This window comes from Corvus kubaryi, unplaced genomic scaffold, assembly GCF_017639235.1.
Source record: "Corvus kubaryi isolate FWS band 111438036 unplaced genomic scaffold, C.kubaryi_AGA036_p1.0 37241, whole genome shotgun sequence".
Lineage (NCBI taxonomy): Eukaryota > Metazoa > Chordata > Aves > Passeriformes > Corvidae > Corvus > Corvus kubaryi.
The window spans coordinates 621,824-646,626 of NW_024581071.1; the positions used below are offsets into that span (position 1 = coordinate 621,824).

Genomic DNA, 24,803 nt, shown 5'->3' on the forward strand with positions numbered 1-24,803 from the left:
CATGTCCCCAACAGAGCCCCTACACCCCCATCCCTGCCCTTCAGTGCCTCCCTGCCACCCCTCGTGCCCCAGCACGGCTCTTGGGCCTCCCTCCCCCCACAGACAGGGACGTGCCCTCCCAGGAGCAGTGGGGCAGCTGGGAGGTGGCTGTCGCTGCTGTTTGCCCGTCCTGCGGCCCAGCGTCAGCTCTCCGTGGGTCCAGTGTGGGACCTCCCAGCACCCTCTCTCCATCCCACCCCCAGCTGGTGGGATCAAGCCCTCCAGTGCCCACCTTGGGCACCCACCACCCTCCACAGGACTCCCAGGACCACCACCCTTGGCCAACAGGTGCCTGCCCCAGCCTTCTCCCCATCCTCGAACTCTGTCTTATCCTTAAAATCATCTGCAGGCACCAAGGGCACTGCTGGTGGGACACCTTGCCAAAGGGCTGCAGGGACACACCATCCTGGAGCAGGGACACCAGCACCAACCAGCAGGCCAGAGCACCCCTGCCAGGGCTTGATTCAACCTCTCAGACCATTTGTGCCTCAGAGGCAGTAAACAGTGACACCAGGACAGTTAGACACTGCAATGGCCCAACACGGCACCCTGCCGTGCAGAGCTTCCCCTTGCTTCCCAGAGGAATTAGGCTCTTCAGTGGAGCACATGCCCCACAGTTTGGGATACTCCAGGAAGCCGTAGTCCTCACCCAGCTCTCCTGTGCTCCCACAGAGCTCAGCTGTGCAGGGCTGTGCTGGTTTTGCCATGAGACCTCCAAGAATCACCTCCACCTTCTGCAAGTCATGTGCAGCTCTGAGACCTGAACTGCAGAGGAATCCTGGGCCACCATTGGACAAGGACATTGCCCACCCTCCTGGTCCCATCCCCTTGCATCCTGCAGTCACTTCCCAAAACTGGGGCTTTTCTCTGGATATGACTCTTAGGCCAGCAGGACTTGGTGGGCCGCGAGTGTCCAACATCAGCAGGGCCAAACTTGTGGTACACCAGGAGCTCCTCCTCCTCTTTCTCCTCCTCCTTGTGCTGTCTCACCATCAGGCAACAGCAACTTCCTGGCGTTGCACACAGCTCCTCACCAGCCGTTAGGAAAGAGCTTCTGGTTTCAAGGGAGAGTGACCTCAGAGAGGCTTGTCCCGAATGCTTCAGGTGGTCTTTAGCAAGGAGACGAGCATACAGGAAAGCATCCACTAATGGAAGATGGTGAGTAAGAGCCAGACCTGGGCTGTATTGGACATGGGGATGGGACACTGGGAGCCATACGTCCTGGCTGGAAGGGTTTTGGGGATGTCCTTGTGAGGGGCTGGATCTGGCCAACACCCTCGCTCCTCCTAAAAGGCAAAGTCCTCCTGTACATCTGAGCTGGATGGAGCTTCAAAGGTCTCTGACCAGTTCCCTGGGCTCAGAGGAAAGTTTGCAGGGTGAACTTGGGCTGAATATAAACATCTAAAAGGAGGAGGCCACACTCCCACTGAGTCCAGGAGAGCCCCCACCAGCACAAAATGGATTGGAAAACCTGGAACTGATCACATTGATGGCAGTGCTGTACACCCAAGGGTTCTTAGCATGTCCCAGCTCATGGAACAGGCCCAAAACTGATCGTTACAAACCACCAAATCACTGAGGTGTCAAAAATCCCAATGGCGTTTTTGGGAATCTGGAAAACATTGCTCTTTTCACCAGTTTGAGTGAAAGCCCCACTGCTGGTATACAGGAAATGGCACATTTGTGCTGCTTCACCACTGCTATGCCAAGTGCTACATTTGAGGGTTTACCAGGAAAACTGGCGTGTCTGTTTGGGGAACTTGCACTTTTGTAAGTATGTGTATATACATTTGATCAGTTATGTCTAAAAACATTGCATCAGCTTCTCTCCGTATCAGCCCTTCCCCTGTGAAAATAAAAATTATGCAGTCACAAACCCAAACTGAAATCCCAGAAGGAGAACTCCAGAATCAGAGCATACAGCTCCAGCAAAGCAGCCAGCTCTGGTGCAAAGGGACACTGTGGTCTGGGGACAAGGGGGTTGGAGAAAGATGGCGAGGGTAAGGTGATCCCTCCCCTCTCACAAGGTCCATCTGAGAAGCTTAGGAAAAATGTAGCCCCGTCCTGTAGCTTTGTGCCATACCTCCAACCTGGCAGTGCTCTTTCAAGACCTGTTCAGCCTCCTCCTGGCAGCTTTTCTCTGGAGGCTCTAGCGAAAGGGGAATTCTGGCCACTGAGGAAGCTAAAGGCAGCTCTGTGCTGGAGCAGATGTGTCCTGGTTCGTGTGTGCACAGTGTGAACCACACAGGAAAGACACATGTCAGAAAAGTAGGGCAGTCTGCTGCCTCTTGGCCTTGTTTTTTCTGCACATAGGTTTTGGTGGGATGAGTCTCAGCAGTGCCATCCCAGCTTTTCCTTCAGGGAGGGATCCAATGGCCCTGTGTGGTCTCCCCCACCAACTCGTCATGGAAAACAAGACCAGGGCAAGGAGGTTGAGCCAATCTGAGCCCTGGGCAATCTCTGGATCTCAGATTCTGCCTTCAGGAGCTTTGCTACTACCACCCAACCCGTCTGATTTGATGGTCCCTGGTAGTGGACAAAGGGTGGGTCAGACCAAAAGATGCTATGAAATGTCTCCTGGATGCCCTCGAGATGGGGTAACCTGGTCCCAGTTTGGTACAGCCCAGTGTTGTTTTCTCAGACATGTTTCAGGACCTTTTTGAGCAAAGACCTTGTTTTGTGAAGAAGACTTAGTGTTGAGACCATGTTGAAGGAATACCACATTCCCCAGGGGGAATTTTGACTCATTTTCCTCCATGGTGTTTTAACTGGAACTGTTTTTTCTTAATGGTTGCAGACGCATGTGGAGGAGAGAGACGCTGTGGTGAGGCACCTTCAGGCAAAGTTCCAAGAGAACAGGAAAGAACCTCCCAAAGTGGGTGGCTGGCCAGAGAGTCGCCCTGCAGCCTCCCATGGACCAGAACCAGGACAGATGCCTGCCATGGCCTCCAAGGGTGATCCTCCTCCAGAGCCCCCCTGGAGCAGGAGGGTGGGCTGCAGCAGGGCCTCTCCATCTCACAGTACAGGTCAGAGTCTGGGACAGCCTTCACCACAGCCTGCCTGTGAGACCCCGGCACAAACGGTGCGCCAGAGGAAGGGGATGGCTCAAGATGCCAACTTCCACCCAGTGCCTGCAAAGCCAGGAGGAAATGTGTTCAACAAGAAGGTGGGACCTGGCTCTGCTCCTCCCCACAGGAAGGCAGCCCAGCAGACACGGCCACCCGCCAAAGACAAGGGGGCTCCAGCGGTTCTTGCCAAAGGCGCGGCTGTTGCAGCCCCCCTGTTCTCTGTGGGAGGCCCCCAAAGGGCAGAGCACCCAGTTCTGCCCCGGAGGAAGCCTTTGCCACACGTCAGGGCCCTGGGAGTGAAGCCAGCCAAGCCCCAGCGCCCTCCTCTTGTGGATTTGGCAAAGTTCAGAGCAGCTGCACATCCTGGGACATCTGTCCGTCCTGCCACAGAACCACCAAGGAGTGCTCAGCTGGGTATGGCCAGGCACCTGGAAGTCCCTCAGGGAAGGGTGCTGCTCATTCAGGAAGGAAAATCTCACCAGTTAGAGCCTGCAGCTCCTGGGAGATGGAAATACTGGGAGGGCTGATGGAGAGGTGGGGGCTTTTATAGGCAATAGCATGAGGATGAGAATGAGAGAAAAGGAGAGCAGGTGAAGAAACAAAGTGCCCCGGCCCTGGCTGGGCAGAAGTTTCAGGCTCTGGAGTGTTTGTAGGAAGTAAGGTTGGAGTAAGTAACACGGGAGATGTTGCCAAACTGGAGTGAGCCCAAGATGGCTGGGGACTGGAACACATGGAGAAAGAAAGGCTGAGACCCAGGCTTGTCCAGCTGGGAGGAGAGGGAGGAAGGGGAGATCTCTCTGCCCACAGCTACCTAACAGGGAGAAAATGGGAGCCAGACTCTTCCCAGAGGTGCCTAGGGACAGGCCTGGATGTGATGGGCATGAGCAGTAGGGGAGGTGAGTTAGACACTGCCCTGCCACGCTCCACAGTGGCCTTCCAGATCTAGGCTACTGTGGTGGTTTCTCACAGTTGCTGTTCTGCTAATCCACGCTCCAAGTGATGAAACCAATTTCAACTCTTGCTCAATTTCTCTAACCATGAGAATAGACTTCCCTTCCTTTCCTTAAGAGAACTGAAAAATCAAGCTGGTCTGTGTTATAATTAAAAGGTGTTATCAGGGCTGGCCATGCTGTTGTGCTGGGAGATTCTTACATGACTGGCCCTGACCCAGGGCTGAGCAGCTCTGGTAAAGGAGGGAAGGATCTGCTCCCCCCGTGTCCTACAAACCAGCAGTTTTTCAAGTATTTATTTGTCTCATGGGTCCTGAGGCAAGTTGCAACATCTAGAATTACACCTTGCCTTGATTTGATCATTTTTGTTATTTTTTAGGGCAATCTTATGATTTTTAGGACCAGGTATCTTTGTATTACTCGGTACCATAAACCAGCAGAGATTTGATGTTGTACTCAGGTCTTCGTGCCCATTTTTGGTTGGTCTGGTTGATCAGGCTGGAGACAAGGCTCATGATACAATAATGGCATGTTAGCAGAGGTGTGGTCATGCTGGCAATCCTAAAGGGTGCAGCAGCATGTTCTGGCTGATGATAATCCGGAGCACGTGGAGATATTCAGGACTTGCCCTGACTCTGGTACATATCTGAAATTTAGGGGTTTTGCCACATTCATGATACCTGTTTTGGCCTCTTTCCCTCTCCTTCCCTCATTTGTCCAGGAAGAAAGTAACATTAGAACTATACAAATGGGCTATGGAGTAAAAAACTCCTTGCTCTATCAAGATGTGCAGTCACTTTTATCTCCCCACCTCCCCCCGCACTAAATCCAGCCCAGAGTGGCTCTGACCTCAGGGTGGCTGATAGAGCTGAGGAGAAAATATGAAATAATCCCTCCCTGATCCCTCCTGTTCTGCTGTTTGCCACAGGTGACCTGAAGCCAGGCTGTGTTGCATCAGTGCCCACACAGTTCCCACTGCAGGATGCTCCGAGTGGCACGGGGTAAGGACTGAGGCAGCACTGCTATTCCAGGTGGCTTCCAGGCTGTGCCAAGCCACTGAGAAGGACATGAGAGGGGACAGCAAGAGGATATTTGGGTTTTCCTGCCTGCTGCTGGAGCCCAGGGTGTGCAAGCAGCTCCCACAGTGTGAAGCGTGGCCATCCCCTGGGGCTATGTTACCTCACTGGGGCCATTGCACCCTGCTGCCCGTCCACATCCAGCTGTGGGAGGAGCTGCTGGCACAGGGCACGGGGCTGCTGTCCAGCTCTGCCCCAGAGCCAGGGCCAGTCCATGGCCAGCCCACCTGCTTGTTGCCCACCCTCCTCCTGGCAGCCCTGATTCTGCCCTTGGCCCCCAATGCCATCGTTGCAGCAGCACTTCCTAACCATGCTCTGCCTTGCTGCAGGGATGGAGATGAGATATACGACGACGTCGAGCCTGTTGGGTTGGCCAGGAGAAGCCCAGGCCTTCTGCTATCTTCTGTGTCCCAGCTGCCAGTGCATCCCCGCCCCAGAGGAGGTGGGTACAGCAGAAGCTTGGGTGCTGTTTGGGGTGAGACCTGCAGCTCTGAGAGCTGTGAGGCCCCGACGAGCCATGGGCAGCGGCAGGGCCTGTGCTAAGCCTACTGCTCCCCCACACATGAGGGCAGTGGGTTCCTCTTGTAAACGGGCACAGGAAACCCTAATGCCCCCACACTTGGGGGCAAACTCAGGGTTTGGTCCCAGGAGGAGAAAGCTCTTGCTGCTCTTTGTATCCTGTTTTGGCAGGTACTTACACCTCACAGCAGCCTCATGGCAGCACCTCTCCTGGGGTTTGGTTTTACAGGTGGAGATGCTGGCCGAGCCTCGAACAGGGTTACCTTGCTGGCAGCTGCACAGAGGTAACGGGGTTTTTTTACTCTTTCTAAGGGTCCCAAAATGGCCAGGGCTCCTTGCTGTTGTGACAAAGCTGCTGCTTTAATGGTCTCTGCTGGGCTTGCAGTAGGAAGAGCACAAGCTGCAGGCTGTACACCTGGCCAAGAGCCCCCACAGCCTCAGAGCTGGCACAGGGAAATGCAATGGGGAGCAGCCAGCAGGGAGAAGGGGACAGGAGGGAGCAGAGCATGGGGTCATCTGAAACTTCCCATGGCTTTCAATGACTGCAGAGAATCCCAGGTCTCCCAGAAGATGAAGACCAGGACACTCAAGGAATGCAAGAAGGAAGAGAAGATGGACAGGGAGTTTCAGAAGAAATTCAAGGTGAGCAGCAGCGAGTGATCACTTTTCCCTCTGAGCTCCTTCTCCCCTCCTGGGAAGGGCGCAATGCAATGGCAGAAAGGAGCTGTGCTCCCCAGGGACCAGTGATACCCAGATCACATCTTGCCTTGTTCCCCCAGGTCACACCTGCCCCATTCCCCCAGATCAGACCAGTCCCACAGACCATTTGGCTAGAGAGCAATCTGCTTTTTTTCAAGGAGGGAGAGCAGTCAGACCTGCCTGACTCAGCTCCCCTGGGGCACTGCTGTCTGTGTTTCAGTTTGAAGGCAGCATCAACGTCCTGACTCAGATGATGGTCGACCCTGCAGCAACAGAGAGGAGGGGTGGAGGGAAGAACCTGCCACTGAGACGGGGAGAAATCCTTGATGTCATTCAGTTTACAAATCAGGAGCAAATCCTCTGCCGGAACAGCCAGAGGAGGTGTAAGTCTGGAGGGGGATGGGGTTTGCCCACAGCAGGGAGCACAGCACAGTTTTGGGAAAAAGTTTCTTCATGCAAACACCCCATGACAGGCCTCCTGACAGACCTCCTCCACCTGTTGGATCTGACAGGTACCCTGCTACCCTGAGAAGGTTCCCACTTTCCTCTGTACAAATGTCCTGCTCTTCCTTCCACTCAGCAGCGGCATTTCTGCTGTGAGCTGGGCTTGTCCTTTCCCTCTGCTAAAAGCCTTTGCAGTCCTCAAAGCCTCCAGGCCACCAGCCCAGCACACCACCCTTTGCCATGGACTCGAACTCTACAAGCTGTGTCTGCACTGAGGGGTGCTTGGGTGGAATGGGCTGCAGATCCCTCAGGCAGAGAGGAAGGGATCAGGCTCTTCCCTGCCAGCTGCCGTTCAGCCTGGAGGGCTCCTTCCTGACACTGCCCAGAGCAGGTTCCTCCTGAGGGTCCCACTCGGCTTCCTAGAGCTGGGTTCCTCCTTGTCCCAGCTCTTTCTGGGAACATGAGGTGTTGCTAAACCCTGGGCAGGGACAGGTGCTGGGGTGATTCCCACTGATGTCCTGGTTCCCAGCACAACCTGACATGTTTTTCCTCACTCTCTTGCAGATGGCTACGTGCCCCGGGCTGTGATGCTGCCTCTGTGAGTACCCTTTCCCAGCCCCTTCCTCTCCACTCCATGAGCTGCAACGACTGCTCCATGAGTGGCCAGTACCAAACTAGTCCTGGCTGACAACTCAAAACTACCCAGCTCAGGCTGTGACCATAAGCCTAACACCAGCTGGTTACCCTGGGGTGGAATCTGCCATTTCTGGTGTCAGGAGAGATTGTCACTGGGGCACTGGGAGCACTCCCCAGGCTGTGGTCCCTCATGTGGGACCTGCCCAGACACTGCTTAGAGGCTGCTGCTGGCACAGGATCAGGGTGCAGCCCCTCTGCATGGCCGGGTCTGCAGCTCCCGGCGGCCTGGGACAAAGCCACCATGCTGAGAGGGGCCAAGAATCATGTTAACCCCACTCCAGATGGTCCCAGCTCTGCAGGGAGAGCACAGCTCTGGGAGGGGGAAACGGGGCTGCAAGTGGACACCAGAGCCCACAGACATGCCAGGAGAAATGAGACAGATATGGCAGCAGGAGCTGGCCCTTGCCTCGGGGTTGGAGGTGGTGGGGACATGGGAGACCACACTGCCCACAGCACCCCATCTTTGTCCTTGCAGGGACACTGACATCTATGATGACGTTGAGATTTATGGTAGGTGCACAGAACTGCTGCCATACCCCTTCACTGGCCACGGTGACCCCCACACCAGCACCAGGATTCCCCTCCTCCTGACCCCTTGCTGTTTTGCTGCCTTCCCTTTCTCTCTTCCCTCTGTGCAATTCCTCTTCCTCTCCCTGAGGTATCCTTTACTTACTCCCAGTTCCCTAAAGGTCTTCATGTTCCTCTGTTCCCAATTATTTGGACTTCTCTGCACCCTGTTCTCAGCTTGCTCCTTCCACTTGCTGCCAGCCCCAGGGCCCCTTCAATGTCCTTTGAGGTATCCCTGATCCCCCAGACACCTCAGGCTCCCCTTTCCCAAGCAGTTTCTCTCTCCTGACATGCAAACTCCATCCCTGGCTGGCAGTTGGCTCTGAAGATGGAGCTGAATAGAGACAACTGCATTTCAGCTCTACTCACAAGCACACACTTCATCTAATTCTGGCAGGCTGAGCCAACCACACTAGGGCCAAAGGCACAAGACAGCACCACAGAGACCTCCCCAAGGGCTGCAACATGAACAGCATTCGACACCAGGCTGCTTTTGTGAAGGAGCTCTGCTTCCTGTGAGACAGACTGCAAACCCACCGTGTCGCTGCCACGGACAGGCATGGCTGCTCAGCACATGGGGCTGCCCAGATCCCATCCCATGGGGCAGGTGGCCACAGATCCTCAAGTCACACCTTCACTGTAGCTCTGTTTTGTCTGTGTAAAATATGGCAATGTTTCAAGAGGGTTCCATGGCCTTATTTTTTGGGGGGTGGGGAAAGAGGGGTAAAATCAGGCACATAAAGGTTTTAATGTTTTCCCATTCCCAGAGCATCTTCAGCCTGGGACCCTCCTGCCCTTTCATTCTGCACCCCGCTCTGGCCCCAGTGACACTCCTGGCCTGAATCAGAGACAAACTGGACGTAGAAATACTCTAAAATATCACGAATTATGGACCAGATGCTCCAGAAGCACCTCATGGCCTTGGGGCAGCTTCCCTGGAGAGCTGGCAGGAGGTCAGATCTGTTGGGGCAGGTATTTGTGTGGGAACACTCAGCACCATCCGTTGGTGCCTTGGGCTGGTGTCTGCAACTGCTATGGGAAATCCTCTCATTAACTGGGAAAGCTTCCCTTTGCAAAGCCTGCCCTCATGAAGCCCTCACAGATGGGGGCAGGATTGGGGTGCACTTGCAGCCGGTGGGGAGCACAAATCTGGTGCAGGACCCAGATCTGGTGGCAGGACCCAACTCCTTCTGGATCAGGAGCAGTGAGAAGAAGGGAGTTCTGGAGCTGGATCCCTGCCCTCAGTCTGCACACTGGCCCCCATCCCTGGGGCTGGAGGGTTAAAGTGGGAGGGTTCGGCACCTCACGGCAGGATGCCAAGCCCAGATTAACCAGTTGAAGACGTCACTTTCCATTATGGGAAAGGCTCCCAAATATCCCTGAAGCTTTTGGTTCTGGGGATTAGCCACCAGCACACTCAGCTCCTGGCACAGAGCAGGGGTCCATCGGCGCTGCGGGGCCTGTGGCCATGAGTGGGGCTGGGAGCCGCTCCCAGGGGCATCATCTGGGTGGCTGAGGACCATGTGGGAGTGGGTCAGGAGAGCTGTGCTGCACTCACTGTCCACCGCCCTCCTGCGCCTCTGGAGGTGGCTGCGGGCTTTCTGGTACAAAAATGGCCTCTTGACTCTCTCGATGCTCTCGGTTGTCACTGGATGCCTCCTGGGGTTCCTGCTGCGGGCGCTGGAGCTGACAGACCTGGTAAGCCTGGCTCGGATGGTGATGGGAGTGAGTGGGATGGAGTGGGGCAGGGGGACAAGCCCTGGTGCCAGTAAGGGTTCCAGATGGGCACAGCCCCAAAAGCAAAGGCTCCTGCTCAAGCAAACCACCTCAGGGCAGGTTTCTGCCCATGGCTTTTTTTTTCTTTTTTTCTTTTCTTTTTTTTTTTTTGACCAAAAAGGTGCCAACAAATGCCCAAGGTGTAGGACAAATCCTGCCTCCCTCCAGTGGGAGTGGGGAGGTCTGAGTTGGACTCCATAAGGCTGCAGGAGCCTTGAGGTGGGATGAAGATGGGAAAGGGGGGAATGTTTACTCAGGTGCTAGATGCTCAGTAACAGGCTCCCCCCAACACCACCAGCAGCATCAGGGTCTGAGGGAGGGGGTCCAGGAGATGGGGTTCGAGGGATGGGGTCCTCCCATTACTCTCCCCAGCTGTGTGCAATCAAAGCACATTTCCGTGCTCTGGAGAGGACCCAGCAAATAAATATAGGGTTGGTGGGGAGCCTAGAGGGCTTTGAAGAGTCTCCTTCCTTTGAGGAGCCTTGGAGACAAATGCATTGGAGAAAATGCACCGAAAAGGCACGTTGGCTCAGCACGTTCCAGGAGCATCGTGCTGCAAAACGGCCCCGAGCTGAGCTCCACTGACACTGGGCAGCTGGGCCACGGCTCAGCCCTGATCCAGGCGGGGGAATGCTGCTCCGGGAGAGCTCGGCTGGGGCTGGAACATCCCTGTGTTGCCCACTAGGATTTAGAAAAGTCTTGTCATTTCAATTAGGCCCTTCAGCATCAGTGCAGCAGGGATGATCTCATTACTTAATTGAAGCTGGGTGTAATCTCTCTGCATCCCAGTGCACACACCCGTGAGAGCCCAGCAGCCACCCACGCTGGCCATGAGGCTGGCAGTCTTGGGGCTCTGGCCCCTTGTCATCAAGTTTATCCGTCCTCTGCTCCAGCCCCATCCTGCTCTGTTGCCACAGCTCTGCTGTGGGCCTGGCAGCCACTAGAGACTGTCCCCACTAAGACTTTTGTCACAAAATCTGGAGGAGAGCTGGAGAGGTGGCCAGTCCCTGCTTTCCTCCCTGCAGTGGGGAAGTGTCACACAGCTGAGAGACCCACTGGCAAAGAGATGCTCTTCGGATCTGGCATTACCCCTTGCACCCAGCTGGGCCCATCGCAGCTCCGCTCTGCCTGAGCTCCCTGGGGACATCAGCCATGCCCAGGCCACACACTGGGACAGTGCAGGGACAGCACAGAGTAACGATTGAACAGCTGCCTTGGCACCCCTCAAAGCCCCAGCATGGGGTGGTGGCTACTTTGGAGTAACCAAAAACACCTGCTTGTCTTGGGGCCAACTCAGATCCCTCCCTGACACCACTACAGTGGCACAGTGAAATAGGGGGGTCAGGGATGGAGGGAGGGAAGATGATGGATGGATGGATGGATGGATGGATGGAGGGATGGAGGGATGGATGGATGGATGGAGGGTAGAGACAGGGATGGATGGAGGGATGGATGGAGGGATGGATGGAGGGATGGATGGAGGGATGGATGGATGGAGGGATGGAGGGATGGAGGGATGGAGGGATGGATGGAGGGTAGAGACAGGGATGGATGGAGGGATGGATGGATGGATGGATGGAGGGATGGATGGATGGAGGCATGGATGGAGGGATGGAGGCATGGAGGAATGGAGGCGTGGAGGGATGGATGGAGGTAGGGATGGATGGATGGAGGAATGGATGGAGGGTAGAGATAGGGATGGAGGGAAGGAGGGATGCTGGCCAGGCTGCTGATCCCACAGACCCCTCATTCTCCCCTTGGTCGTGGCTGTGGGATCCAGACTTTGGGGGATGTCTCTGCAGCCCTTCCCCATGTCCTTGTGAGGGGTGTAGGGGGTGGAGAGATGCCACGGCACCAAGATTGTCCCATGGATGGGCCAGACACCCGGGCTCTCCCTGAGCTCGGCTTTGCCACCTGCAGCCATGAGATATTCCCACCTTTCGTTGCTGCCAGCAGCTTTGGGGCACTTTTGCAGATGCAGCCAAGTCTCTGCTCCCTGATAATGAGTGCAATGACTTTTGGGAGGAGCCAGTGCTGGGGCCATGTGGACTATTCCCTAGATGGCAACAGAACCAAGGATGGTTTTGGGAGGGGACCAACCCCACATGCCCCTGCCTTGTGTACAGCCAGGTTTGCCATGTGGCCAGTATTTCCCATCTGTGAGCCCCCAGTTAAGGGACAGCAGGGAAATGGCATCATGGAGTGCCTCAAGGAGCAGCTGCCAGCTCAGAACGAAGCTCAGAGCTCAGACTGGTTGGGGAAAAGGCAGATTTATCAAGTTTGAGCCCTTAATCCATCATCATTTACCTGACACACGCTCTGCTCTATGTGCAGGAGAAGCAGTATTTTTCCTTTCCTGGAGAGCTCCTCATGAGGATGCTGAAGATGCTGATCCTGCCCTTGATCACCTCCAGGTAAGACATCACCTTCTGCTCTAAAGCACCATCTTTCCCTCACATTGAAAAGATCGCCCTGTGACCCCCCATTGAGGAGAGAACCCCAAAGCTGCATGGGGTGAGAATAACCCTGGCTCCAAGCAGCTGGCAAGTCAAGCAGCATCCCCTGGCTTGGTGTCCATCAAACCCCGAGATTTCCCAGCAACAGTGTGGGACAAATCCTCACCTGGATTTGATAGGCACTTGTGCCCAGGTCAGACACCTGCACTGGCTGGGGTGTTTCCCTTCTTTTGGGCAGCTGGTGATGCCAGGACCATCCATGGGCAGTTGTGACGGGCTGTTTAACCTCAAAGCAGATTCCCTTAGAGGGATTTGAGAAAGTTCAGGTAAAAAACATAAGCATCCCCCAGTACTGTGTCTGTGTTTGCAAATCCCGATTTTATTGGCCCATACAGACCTAGAAATAAGGAACAGAGCCAGCAGTCATATTGGGGTCTAATCAAGGTCTTGAAAAGCTTATATGGATTGACATATTGCAAACAATATGTTGTCATGTGCTCATTAGACACACAAAAATTATCAGGTCCTTGTTCCCTCGAGGATGTGTTATTTCTCTGTTGTTAGTCAGAGTTTGCTTGTTGTCCCATTTGCCTCTGGTTTATTTTTGAGAGCAGTGTGGTCTCTATCCTGGCCACACTTGGCCTGTTCAGTACCATCCCTTATAGAGATGTCTGTACCTCACATCCCTCCCCAAGGTGCCTGAGGGTTTCCCTTCGCTCTCAGCCCTCCTGACAGCTCAGTTGCTGGGTGGTTGTCTCTGATCACTCTCCTGTCTGTGGGTGCAGGTTCTGCAGAGGCCTCCTGGGAGTTTTCTTTCATGTTGGATTGAACCAGGGATTTTTCTACAATTACTGAATGATGGTAAAGTGGTGTCTTCTCTCTATGCACCATCCCAGAGGGGACTGGGCGAGCTCTGGAGATGGAGCTCTGGAGATCCAAGCCCCAAGTTGGAAAGCACCACCTATGTCAGTGTTGCTTTTGTGGACTCTCTTGAGTTTCCAAGGCCCTTCTCGTCCTGGATATGTGGCTGCTGAAGGAGATCCATAGGCTGGCCACCACGTCAGCCACCCTCTGTGTCCCCCAGGTTGGCACTGACCCTCACAGCCCCTCTATTATGTCCTGACTGAAGGTCAGGGCTTGGCTGGGTCTGCATGCATGTGGGGCACACTGCAGCCCCCAAATGCTCACATTTCATAGAATCCTGGAATATCCTGAGCTGGAAGGGACCCTCAGGGATCATCAGTGCAGCCCCTGGCCCTGCACAGACACCCCAACAACCCCAGCCTGGGCATCCCTGAGAGCGCTGTCCAAACGCTCCTGCAGCTCTGGCAGCCTCGGGGCCGGGCCCATTCCCTGGGGAGCCTGGGCAGTGCCCAGCAGCCTCGGGGGGAAGAACCTTTCCCTGAGCTCCATGCCCAGCCCTGACCCAGCTCCAGCCGTTCCCTGGGCTCCTGTCCCTGTCCCAGAGCAGAGCTCAGCCCCTGCCCCTCCGCCTCCCCTCGGGAGGAGCTGCAGCCCCCAGGAGCCTCCCCTCAGTCTCCTCTGCTGCAGCTGAACGAGCCAAGTGCCCTCAGCCGCTCCTCAGACCCTTCCCCAGCTCCGTGTCCCTCCTTTGGACACTCTCCAACAGCTTTGGACCCTTCTGATCTTGTGGTGCCCAGAGTGCCCCCAGCACTGGAGGTGAGGCTGCCCCAGTGCAGAGCAGAGCGGGACAATCCCTCCCTGGCCTGGTGCCCCCCAGGACACGGTGGCCCTTTGGGCTGCCAGGACACACCGGGGACTCAGATCCAACTTGGACCAACCAGGACCCCCAGGTCCCTTCCCACGGCGCTGCTCTCCAGCCTCTGATTCCCAGTCTGTCCCTGCATCCAGGGCTGCCCCATCCCAGGGCAGGATCCAGCACTTGCCCTGTTAAACATCACATGGTGGGGGAATTTCCCAATCCTCACATTTGTCACAGTCTCTCTGTGGGGACTTGAGGGTGGCAGCAGTTCATCCCAAGTGAGTAACCTCAGCAAACCCACTCAGGACCTTCCAGTCCTGCACCCAACTTGTCCCCACCGCCAGCACTGCTCTCCCTGCTGGGGCAGCCTGTAATGCCCTCTCTATTTTTAGCCCAGTGTTGCTGAGAAGTAGCTTATGGGTTACTTCTTAGGAAAGCTTCCATGTGCATGAAATCTGAACCTGCAGCTCTCTCCAGGGGGTGTGGGGTCCATCCCCACCAGGATTTTATGAACCTTGCTGGTACCTTCCTTTGCTGCTCACAGTGACACACAGCAGTGGCACGAGGTGATGGAGATATAAGAGAGCAGTATCTCACAAAAAAGGAGCAGCATCATTTATTCAACATAAAAATACACTAAGAATATAAACTTCTTAACCCTCGTAGAAAACAGAAAACACAGCTAGACCTTGAAAAGGGGCTTGGAGGTGTCTCCTGCCCTTCACAACTCAGCTTGGGTCTGAGATCCTGTGGGCGCTGGCACAGGAATGTGCAAGAGCTCAGTGATGCCCTTAGGCTTTGGTTTAAAAAAACCTATGGAAATCCCTCCCGCCTTGGAGATTTTGCCCATCAGATGTATCTTGTGCAGTTTGGGGAGCAGACACTGACCACTCTGTTCTGTGCTGCAGCCTCATGTCCGGGCTGGCCACCATGGACTCCAAAGCCTGCGGGAAGATGGGAGTGATCACCATCACCTACTACCTTTGGACGACCTTTATGGCAGTGACCGTGGGGATCATCCTCGTGGTCAGCATCCATCCTGGTGCAGCTGCCCAGAAGGACAACTACTCTGTGCAGAAAGTGGTGCTCAGCTCCGCCGACGCGTTACTGGATTTGATCAGGTGTGTCACAGGATTTCAGGAGCCAGGGCTGTGATAACAAGATCTTCCCAGAAGGTTCTGAGTTCCCAGAAGACACTGAGAATGCGAGGGAAACAGGAGAACCACTGGCCAGGTGCTGGTACCTCCAAGCCCAGCAATGTGGGGTTCGTTTCCCCCCATCCATGTCCCTCTGGCCACTCTGTCACTGCCACTGCTCTCCCAAAGCCATCAGCAAAGAGATGCACTGCAGCAGAGATCAGACAGAGTTGTGTTGCCTGCAAGGCTCGGATTCTCCTCTGCGGCCCCAGCTGGAACATGCCAAGCCTGGAGCTGGCCCAGGGCTGGGTTAAAGCAGCAGATGGGGTTACCTGGGGAGGGGTTGCAGCACAGACCCAGGGGCTGGGGGAGAATCTCAATTTCTGGAGGTACTGGATTGACTAGACCAGGCTCTGAGCAGGGGCCTGCAGATGGCAGATGTCCATCCCAGGCTCAGGCCTTCCACCAATCCCATTTACACATGGTTCCGAGTCCTGCTTTGAGTTCACCTTCCAGCTTTGCTTTGCTTTCAGCTTGCACAGCTGTCATAAGCTGTTGTTGGCTCTCTTCTCCTCCTCTGGACATTGTGCCCACCAGAAGTGCTTCCCAGGATGCTCCCTATGCTCTCACAACACACTCTAACCCTGTGTCATTGGTCTCTTACAGAAACATGTTTCCTTCTAACCTGGTTGAAGCTTCATTCCAGCAGGTGAGTTCATCCCTCTGCGTGCAGCCAGGATGGTGCTCAGCTCCACACGGGGCTGCCTCTTTGCCCACGCACAGCCTGGACAGGAGCCCTTCTCTTCCCGTCCCTTCCCTCCCCTCTCTTCCCCTTCCCCTCTGTTCCCTTCCCTGAACTTCCCCTTCCCCTTTATCCCCCCACACTCACCCCAGGGTGGGCACCCGAAGGCAGGACGGTGCTGGGGGGGCACAGGCTCACAGGAACCCCCGTGCCTGCCCTCTGCCTGCGAGGCTCCTGTACAGAAGCAGCACACATCCCTTCCCTCATCCCGCTCCTGTGCAGAGGCTTCTTAGTCCCTGGGGAGGGGCGGCAGCGGGGTGGGCAGGCGGCAGGCAGGGGAAGGGACACAAAGAAGGGACGCTTGAGGGAAGGTAGAGTGGTCAAAGGGGACAGACTGAGTGGCCAGGCAGGGTGGAGGGACAGGGAAAACAAGCGAACCCACGGCATTGGGAAAGCATCGGTAAAGCTCGCAGGAGGAGGGACGGAGGGACCAGAGCGCTACCCCAGGGCTGCGCTGGCGTCCCGCAGGGGACCCGACTCACCAACAGCGCCAGTCTGCTCTGCAGCCTTGGCTGAGGACGGGCTGCAGCCAACAGCCACAGCTCCCCTTGCCTGTCTCTCACTGCTTGTTTCCACCAGGCTTTTACTGCCTGGAAACCAAACCTTTAACTTCCAGGAGCACCCAGCCTAGGGCTGGGGCTGGCTTTGCCTCCGTGTTCAGAGCAGGATGAAGCTCATGCCAGCATAACCTCCCTCCTTTGCTTCTGTTCCAGTATCGAACTGTTCTTGTCCCAGTGGTGAAGTCTCCTGGTTTTCAAAAGATCCCAGGAAAACCTGTCAATTTTATTTACTTTGCACCTGATGACAAAAACCCTGAAATCCATCGGCCTGTGTTCCTTGAGCTGACACCATCACCCGAGATGACCTACAGGACCCTGGCTGGGACCAGCAATGAGATGAATGTCCTGGGGATTGTCATCTTCTCAGCAACCATAGGTACCTGCTCCTCCATAGGCCCAGAGGCAGCCCAGGGTGGCCACAGCTGTGGCCACTGAGCTAAAGATGTGGGACAAGATTCTTTTAGCTTTAATTGCCCCAGTCCCTGGGAACCAGAGGACAGCTCCAGGCCCAGCACAGAGCTCGTACCAAGGCCCCTGTCAGCACCACCTGAGGTGGAGCTCACTGCAGCTGTAGGCACTGGGAAGGCTGTTTCCACCCCCTATTTCCCACATGAGCCTTCACAGCCCTGCAGGTCCTGAGGGTTTTCAAACCATTACATAAGCTGGGGAGTCCTTCTAATGAGGTCTGAAGTGAGGTATAATTTTGCCTGGGACACAGCTCGCCACAATGACCCAAACCCTTCACACTGAGTGTTCAGCCCCTGAGCAGGCAGGATGTGACAGTGGGGTCAGACTTGGTGCTGTTACAAATATATGGGAATTCCCAACAGGACTTTCTGAAGGAGGTAGGGAAGCATCCTGCATTGAACAGCTTGCAATCCTGTGTGGACAAGGTGCTCGGCAGCAATTCCGGGAAGGAAGAAGGAGCAGAAGTCATGAAGAGACACATGCAAGAGAGGAGGTTTAAAGGGGAGAAAGTCATTGAAAGGAGGAACTTGGAGCTGGCTCAAAGTGTAAGAAGAGGACATGGGGTGCAAGGCTGAGGGAGAAAGGGAGGAGGGAGGGATCAGGAAGGAAAAAGAGTAGGAGGCAGTAAGATGAGCATGGTGGCAGGATTATGTGTAGGTTAAGAGGTGAGGGCAAGGAGCTTGAACTTTGTGTATAAGGAACCAGAAAGCCAATTAGAGGATTTGAGATGCAGAGGCAGCGCAGCCAGCACAGCACTGGAGTGCGCTGGACTGTGGTCAGAGACACGGAGAGCGGCCAGTTCTAAATGTGAGACCTCAGAGGAGTTGGTCACAGCGAGACCGGGCAGAGCCAGACCCACTGACAGATCCTTACAGCCAGAAGATGTCTCTGGCAGTCTCCTGTCCTAGCAACCAACACCCTCTGCAGACCTTGGACACCCAGGAAAGGTGCTGAGCTCCTGCCCACAGGACATGTGCCCTTCTCCAGCCCTGCCAAACCTGCAAGGAGAAGCTGCTTTTCTCTTCTAAGATTACACTTCACCACCCCTCCAGCGTGGGAGTGGGATCAGCCTGAGTTAGGAGGCAGTGGGAGATCACCTGAGCCAGCCCCAGCCACCTGCACTCCCCATGTTTTGCCCAGGACAGATTAGAGCTCCACAAAGCCACAGACTGGCAGAGCATCACCTGCACCAGACACGGGCAGCTTGATAAAGGGCATTTGTACACCCACAGGATGCTTTCCCTATGAGGAGAGGCTGAATTAATGGGGTTTGCCTGGCAGAAAAGAGGAGAGGGATAGGCAGGGCACCACAGCTCTATACCTTGGGAAATGGGGATCACCTCCTCCGTGCAGCAAGGTGGGGGGGCCAGGTGGAAGCTGGTCAAGCTCTCAGTAAAGTGTATTTGTGTTCAACACCAAAACTAGGCAGGTTGTGGGGCTGTGGGTGTCCATGCAGCACCCACTGGGTACCTAGAGTGACTTTGCTTTGAGGGGTGACCCCACACAGCTACTCCAGCTCTGACAGTTCTTCACTGTCCCTGAGGGCCTCTCTGTTGCTTTTGAAACCCATCAGAGGGCAGAGCTTTCAAGACCCTTGCAGGAATCTCTCCATTTGCTTGGGCCATGTCTCCCAAATCAGCTCTGTAGGACCTGAAGAGAAATGACTTTCTTCCAAAGCAGCTGTTGTGTCCACCCAATACTAATGAATATCCACAGAGCTGGTATTTAAACACGCCAAGCCTTGTCTCATTTCTGAAAGTTCTGGCAAATGTGAACCCACCTCATCTCTCTTTTGAGCAAGGCAGGAGATCCAACCACCAACCAAGGGCTTCTTGGAGTCCTCAACCCTGAAGAGTGAAGAGGGATGAGCAGGACAAGATCCTGTCTATATTCTTCTTTTCCAAGATAAAACAGACACCTGCACAGTGCTTCAAAATTAAGTTTAGCCAACACAGGAAGAAGGCCTTGCACCAAGCTGGAAACAAGATGGCCAAATGCTCAAAGGTTCCTTTTCCCTTTACTTGATCGGTTCTTGGAAAACCTCCAGTGAAAGCAATGGGGTTTAGCACTGGAAGACAGGACAGCACCATACCCATTCCTGTATTTCTGCTCTAGTATTCCTTGAACAGAAAATTAGGCTGGTTTAGGTTAATGCAACATCAAAAGAAAAAAACAGACTTGTCGCAGCGGGGATTACTGCAACAAGTATATTTCAAACCAGGAGTCCCATGGAAAGCGAAGTATATATGGACAGATTGGTGGTAGATGTTTCAGAGGTCTTTATTTCTCCAGCCGCATGGCCGGGGCTCTGCTCAGGAACTCCCCCAGTCACGGGACCCGAGGGTCCTTGGCCACCCCGGGGAACACAAACCAACCAATGGGGAACGAGGCTGACCAGGGCCAGGGAAACCCCGTGTCTCTCGCCCAGGGCCCATCTCCCAGGGCTCCATGGCAGGGGAGGGACCCCAACACAGACTGAGGAGAGAAGGCTTAATGCCTGTATCTAAGCAACTCACTCAGATCCTTCCTGACACATCACTGTACAGCCACACGTGTTGTCACCACCACGGCACAGCCTGTGAGCCACCAGCACTGCACAGCCCAGCCCACAGGGGAACTGGGCACGGGACCGGGGGCCCGAGCACTGCTCAGTCACTGTGTGGCAGCCAGGACCCCTTTCACTCCAGAGCAGGGCAGGGATGCAGCAAAGCATCACATCCTCAGCTAGAGAGAGCCCTACCACACCTGGTCCTTAAAAGAATGCCATTTTTATTTCCAGAATTCCTTATTCTTGTATTACCAAAGCAATCCAGCAATTATAGCAATCCAGATATCCACTTAATCCAGCTAATCCACAGTTTATCCATCCCAGGAAATGACTCTTACAGCATTGAGCAGCAGTGAAGTTTATCTGTTTTCTGTGCAAGGAAGAGTCCAAATCCCGGATTTGGGTCTGGTGGGGCTTTGTGAGAAAATGCCAGGAACACAAGCCAGGTGCTTGTATTTGCTTGGAGCAAAGAATGGCCGTGACTCCTAAGAGCACATGGCAACCTGTACGAAATCAGGTTTTGCCCGGTGAGCCCCATTCTGTGGCCACCAGACCCTCAAGACACTCGGCTTGACAGGTGCTGCTCCCGTGGTGCTCCCAAGTAATGCAACCTGCTGTGCTTGGTTGCAGGACTTCTCCTGGGAAAAATGGGCGAGCGAGGAGCCCCGCTGGTTAACGTGTGCCAGTGTCTGAACGAAGCAGTGATGAAAATTGTCTCGATGGCCGTTTGGTAAATCTGGTTTTGATTGATTCATTGATTGATTGATTTTCTTTCCTGCTATCTGATGGCAATGCCGGTTGCACGTCTGCAAGTGTGTGTTGTGAGGACTGAATCTGCTTTCGTACGACTGTACCACACAGTACCAAACACTGCAATGTCTGTCCTGCAGTGCTCCAGTGATTGCTGCATCCTCATAATTTTTTATGCTTATTCTTTGCAGGTACTTTCCCTTTGGCATTGTATTTCTCATAGCTGGAAAGATCTTGGAGATGGAAGATCCATCCATTATAGGACAGAAGCTGGGACTGTATGTCATTACAGTAGTGTCAGGACTTGCCTTCCACGGAATCATCCTCTTACCTCTGCTTTTTGTGCTCATCACCAAGAAAAACCCCTTTGCTTTCATTCAGGGAATACTGCAAGCCTTGCTGATCGCCTTAGCTACATCCTCCAGGTAGGAAAACGTGGCTGGAACCTGCAGATACCACAGAGCAGGGATCTGGTTTAGCAAGAGAGACATGGCTGTGTCCGGCCAGGTGAGCTCTGGGAGGACAGGTGTGACTCAAAGGAAAATTACACTCCAGCACTATTTGAAATGAGAATGCTCCTGGTTTAGGAGGAAGCAGACGCTTGGCCCTGCCCTGGGTGACAGACCTGGGCAGCTCGTGGTGCTCTTCCACTCACCCTCTCCCAGGGTTTTCCCAGAGCAAACCAGCAATGTTTTTGTGTGTGCATGCACACTTCATTAAATTGCTGCAGTTTTCTTTCCATGCATTCAAACTAGGACTGTAGGTGCTTTATAAACTGCATGGGGTTAAAGCTCTTCTGAACACTTTACTGACAATCTAACATCAACTACAGTGTATCCCAAGTTCACCCACAGAAAAATCTTGCCTATTTTGAAAAGACTTTAATCAATTTAGATTATATTTATCTATTCTATTTTCATTGAAATACTTTCCTTATAACAATGAAAAAAACCTTCGCACTATAAACTACCACCCCTTCCAGAAGACACACAAATTCAAACATTTTCCTGGAGAACATTTGACCAGGCAAAGGGTTTTTCTGGCCTGCCTGTTGCTCCTCCCCATAATCCCAATAAAACCACCTAGACTGTGCCTCCCTTCCCCAGTGCCCACCACTGCAACTCTTGCTTCTGCAACTCTTGCTTCTGCAACTCTTCATGACCTGGACCTGGGTCTCCAGCTCTGTTTCTGTCAGGCTTCTCCTCCCTCTGCTCTGCAGCCAGCTAAGGGAGAGAGAGCTGCCTCAGGGAGAACACCCTGCTCCTTGTCCCAGCCCCACAGTCTGTGCCCAGGGCTGGGGCCACCGTGCTGCATCCAGAGCCTTTCCCAAATGCAGTCCCTGCCTCCCAGAGTCTGTCACAAGCCCATCGACTTCCTTTCCGTGGTTTCCTTTCTTCAGCCTGTTCTTCTTCCTCCATTCCTCATCCCAGTTCCTGTGGGACAGTTGTCTTCATGCTAGACAGAAACGAGAGAGAAAGGTCAGGGGTGGAGAAGCTGAGGCAGGCATCCCTCATGGAGGAGACAGGTGAGGACAACAGGGGTCTCGCTGGACCTCAGCACAGCCATACCACACTCCAGGAGGTGCTGCAGGATTCATCTGGGCACCAGGGATGTTCAACAGAGCTGCAGCCATGGCACACAGCTCCTTAAAGTGGCGCCTTCAGCCACTGAAAGGACATTCTGACATTTTCTCTCTCAGCCTGCAGCTCACTTGGCTAATGATGTCTATTCCCCAGATGGTGAGAACTGAAGAGACTTTTCACTGCTACCGCAATTTGTGTAACATTGCGGTATCCACCCTTGGGAGGGCTGGTATTTCTGTCCCATCACACTGACTCCAGCTTAGAAAGCTCAACACAAATGACAAGCAATTACTGCTCATTTCTTGTCCTGCAGCTCAGCCACCCTGCCCATCACCCTCAAGTGTCTCCTGGAGAACAACGGCATCGACAGGCGCGTGGCGCGGTTCGTGCTCCCCGTCGGGGCCACCATCAACATGGACGGCACCGCGCTCTACGAGGCAGTCGCTGCCATCTTCATTGCCCAGGTCAATGAGTATGAACTGGATTTGGGACAAATTATAACTATAAGGTAAAAGTTTCTTTGTAGCAGCCAGATTATTTCTCTCTATTCCTATTTATAGATATTAGGACAACCTCTTGCATTTTTGCCATTTGCAGAGATCTTGTTAATGCACAGTGACATTTGCTGGGAAGCTGAGGAGGAGGGGAGGGTGCAGCATGTCCCAGTCCCTGTGCTGTGTACCAGGGAAAGCTGGACTGGCTCTGCACCCCAGAATCCACTGCAAGTCAAGGACTTTGCCTGTAGGGAAAAGCCCAGCTGCCCAGACGTGTGGCTGGAGCAGGTCAGCGCTGCAGGGCTGAGCACAGAAGGATTTGTGCAGGTGCCATTTACTTCCCTTCAGGAATGGGATAGCCTCATTTTATAAACAGGGAAATAAAGCATGGAACTAAATAATAATTAAATACATCTGCAAATATTTAATAATTTTAAGGAGGGACTCCCTACCCTGAAGGCAAGAGGAGAGCACAGAGCCAGGGCACCCGCTGCCAGCCCCTGCTCTGCACAGGGGAATTTGTGATAACACCTGGGAGCAGGAAGGTGGAGGAAGTCAGATCCAATCCAATCCTTCCACACAGGAATAACTCACTTTGCCATGCAAACACGCTGGTCTGAATTGCACAGCTGCCTTCTCTTTGCAGCATCACGGCCTCGGCAGCCAGCATTGGGGCCGCTGGGATCCCGCAGTCCGGGCTCGTCACCATGGTCATTGTGCTCACCTCCGTGGGGCTGCCCACCGAGGACATCACCCTCATCATCGCCGTCGACTGGGCTCTGTAAGTGCTCTCCAGGCCACTGCCACAGGCAGTGACCAGTGTCAGTTCATGGTGATGGATCTTCCTCTTGATGGATGAAACCAGATTGCTCTCGAGACAGAAACTGATGCTGGATTACACTTGTCACAGACAAATAAACACACAGCTTGTGAAATGTGCCATTCTAAAGTACTAAGATAAAAACAAAGCAAGTCATTAGGTGAGAAACCACAAAGAGCAGATGCTGAGTTACAGAACCAACACGTGGGTGGCTGGTTTGTACTTCACAGGGCCCCAGGGAGAAGAGGGAACAGTGCCAAGTATCACGGCTGCTTTTCTCTTTCCCTCATATAAAGGAAGGTTAACACACCACCAATTCGACCTTTCAGCATCACAGGGTACCCAGCACCACTGGCACCTTCTACCGATGTGAGAGGTAGACAAGAGAGGAGCAGTGGCTGGATCTACAGGATTTCTCCTCAAGAGGCATCTCAAGGAGTTTTATGACTTGCTGAGGCGCTCTCCCTGCACTGAGCACAACAGTGGCTGTCCCAGTTTGGGAGGCGGCACTGGCAGGTCCCTGCACTGCTCACACAGGCAGGGTAAGACAGATGCTGCCCCAGCACAGGGCTCACACAGGGACTGTTTTCTCTCTGTATCTGCAAAACCAACACAGCCTTTGCCAACACCAGTGGGAGGGACATTCAGGACGGGGGCTGACATGTTCCAAAGCCATCAACACCCCGGGCACGCTGGCTGTGGCCACCCCCTGCATCCTGGCACTGTCTCTCCGCAGGGACCGACTACGAACAATGACCAACGTCCTCGGTGACGCCCTGGCTGCTGGCATCATAGCACACGTCTGCGAGAAGGACTTTGCCCCAAAGCCCGCCCCAGTATGTAGGGCATGGTGGAGGGCAGGGGGTCGTGGGACATGGCAGAACAGGCACATGGCACCTGCTCACTCCAGAAATTAAAACTGTGTTCTTTCTTTTTGCAGCAAGACCCAGTGAGCAACACGGACAAGTTTCCTTCTGCAGAGACCTCACACCTGCATCCCAAAGACAATGTGATTGAAATGATTGACGAAACCTTGTTGGACCAGACAGGAGTTCACTATAACATCTGCCAGGTGTAGATAACAGCATTCCTGCTCCTGGGAATGACATCTTGGTGCTAAACACTGACACTGTGAGTGTCACATATGGATGCTCTGCAAGATAAAGGCCTTACTTGGCACAAAAGTGGGAAAAGCCTCTCTTATCCTTTGAAGACTGTGGGACTCCCAGCAGGCACTCAAAGACCATGGCTCTGCCACTGATGGGCAGGCAACCAGCTCCTCCCTGCGCCTGAGGACACAGCTGGGAGCTCACTGCCCTGTCTTAAATGGCTGGGTTTGAAGGATTTATAACTCCCATTTTTCCAAGCTCAGCTATTTTTGAAAGTTAGGGAGGTGAGCAGGTGTTAGCAGACTGGATTTGGTGAGAATGCAGTAGGGATGGGGCATAACTCCGAACCCTCTGGCCAGCAGCTCTTCCCTGGAAGCCAGGCTGTGCTCCAGAAGCTTTTGTTTTCCTTATTATAGAGATTATTTTTTTTAATCCTTGCTTTTTATTTTACTATTGGGTTCTCATCTAAAAACTAAGATTACGTGAATTTTTGTCCAGAGCTCAAAATCTAAGTTGGACA

General features: G+C 53.9%; 3 protein-coding genes and 1 long non-coding RNA gene across 7 annotated transcripts in view; 2 read left to right on the forward strand and 2 right to left on the reverse strand.

The window, feature by feature from the left end:
- POLE4 (DNA polymerase epsilon 4, accessory subunit) overlaps positions 1–1,032 on the reverse strand; it is a 3,613-nt gene extending 2,581 nt beyond the window's left edge. The window contains exon 1 of the mRNA XM_042023188.1: positions 850–1,032. Coding sequence (XP_041879122.1) covers positions 850–1,032 — 183 coding nt within the window. The remainder of the gene's footprint in view (positions 1–849) is intronic.
- Positions 82–8,738, forward strand: PRAM1 (PML-RARA regulated adaptor molecule 1). Of its 2 annotated transcripts, none has more exons than XM_042023268.1 (10): positions 82–1,197; positions 2,837–3,521; positions 4,986–5,058; positions 5,463–5,575; positions 5,882–5,936; positions 6,201–6,294; positions 6,572–6,734; positions 7,360–7,393; positions 7,967–8,001; positions 8,456–8,738. In XM_042023268.1, exons 1-10 carry the CDS (start codon positions 1,195–1,197, stop codon positions 8,458–8,460), a joined length of 1,260 nt encoding a protein of 419 aa, XP_041879202.1. In that variant the 5' UTR covers positions 82–1,194; the 3' UTR covers positions 8,461–8,738. The 2 variants fall into 2 exon arrangements, with proteins under 2 accessions (XP_041879202.1, XP_041879203.1); XM_042023269.1 differs by having other exon boundaries at positions 88–1,197; positions 2,837–3,065.
- Positions 8,739–9,442: 704 nt separating this feature from the next.
- Positions 9,443–24,367, forward strand: LOC121662285 (excitatory amino acid transporter 5-like). 3 transcript variants are annotated; one of them, XM_042023266.1, is made up of 11 exons: positions 9,443–9,756; positions 12,169–12,248; positions 14,922–15,134; positions 15,816–15,858; positions 16,665–16,887; positions 20,158–20,257; positions 20,469–20,702; positions 22,174–22,368; positions 23,001–23,135; positions 23,911–24,010; positions 24,115–24,367. In XM_042023266.1, exons 1-11 carry the CDS (start codon positions 9,580–9,582, stop codon positions 24,250–24,252), a joined length of 1,638 nt encoding a protein of 545 aa, XP_041879200.1. In that variant the 5' UTR covers positions 9,443–9,579; the 3' UTR covers positions 24,253–24,367. The 3 variants fall into 3 exon arrangements, with proteins under 3 accessions (XP_041879200.1, XP_041879201.1, XP_041879199.1); XM_042023267.1 differs by lacking the exon at positions 14,922–15,134; XM_042023265.1 differs by lacking the exons at positions 9,443–9,756; positions 12,169–12,248; positions 14,922–15,134 and having other exon boundaries at positions 15,172–15,858.
- Positions 21,142–23,249, reverse strand: LOC121662287. Its single transcript, XR_006015250.1, has 2 exons — positions 22,949–23,249; positions 21,142–21,732 (listed from the first exon to the last, which is right to left on the reverse strand). It is a non-coding gene; the product is annotated as an uncharacterized LOC121662287 (long non-coding RNA).
- Positions 24,368–24,803: the final 436 nt, after the last annotated feature.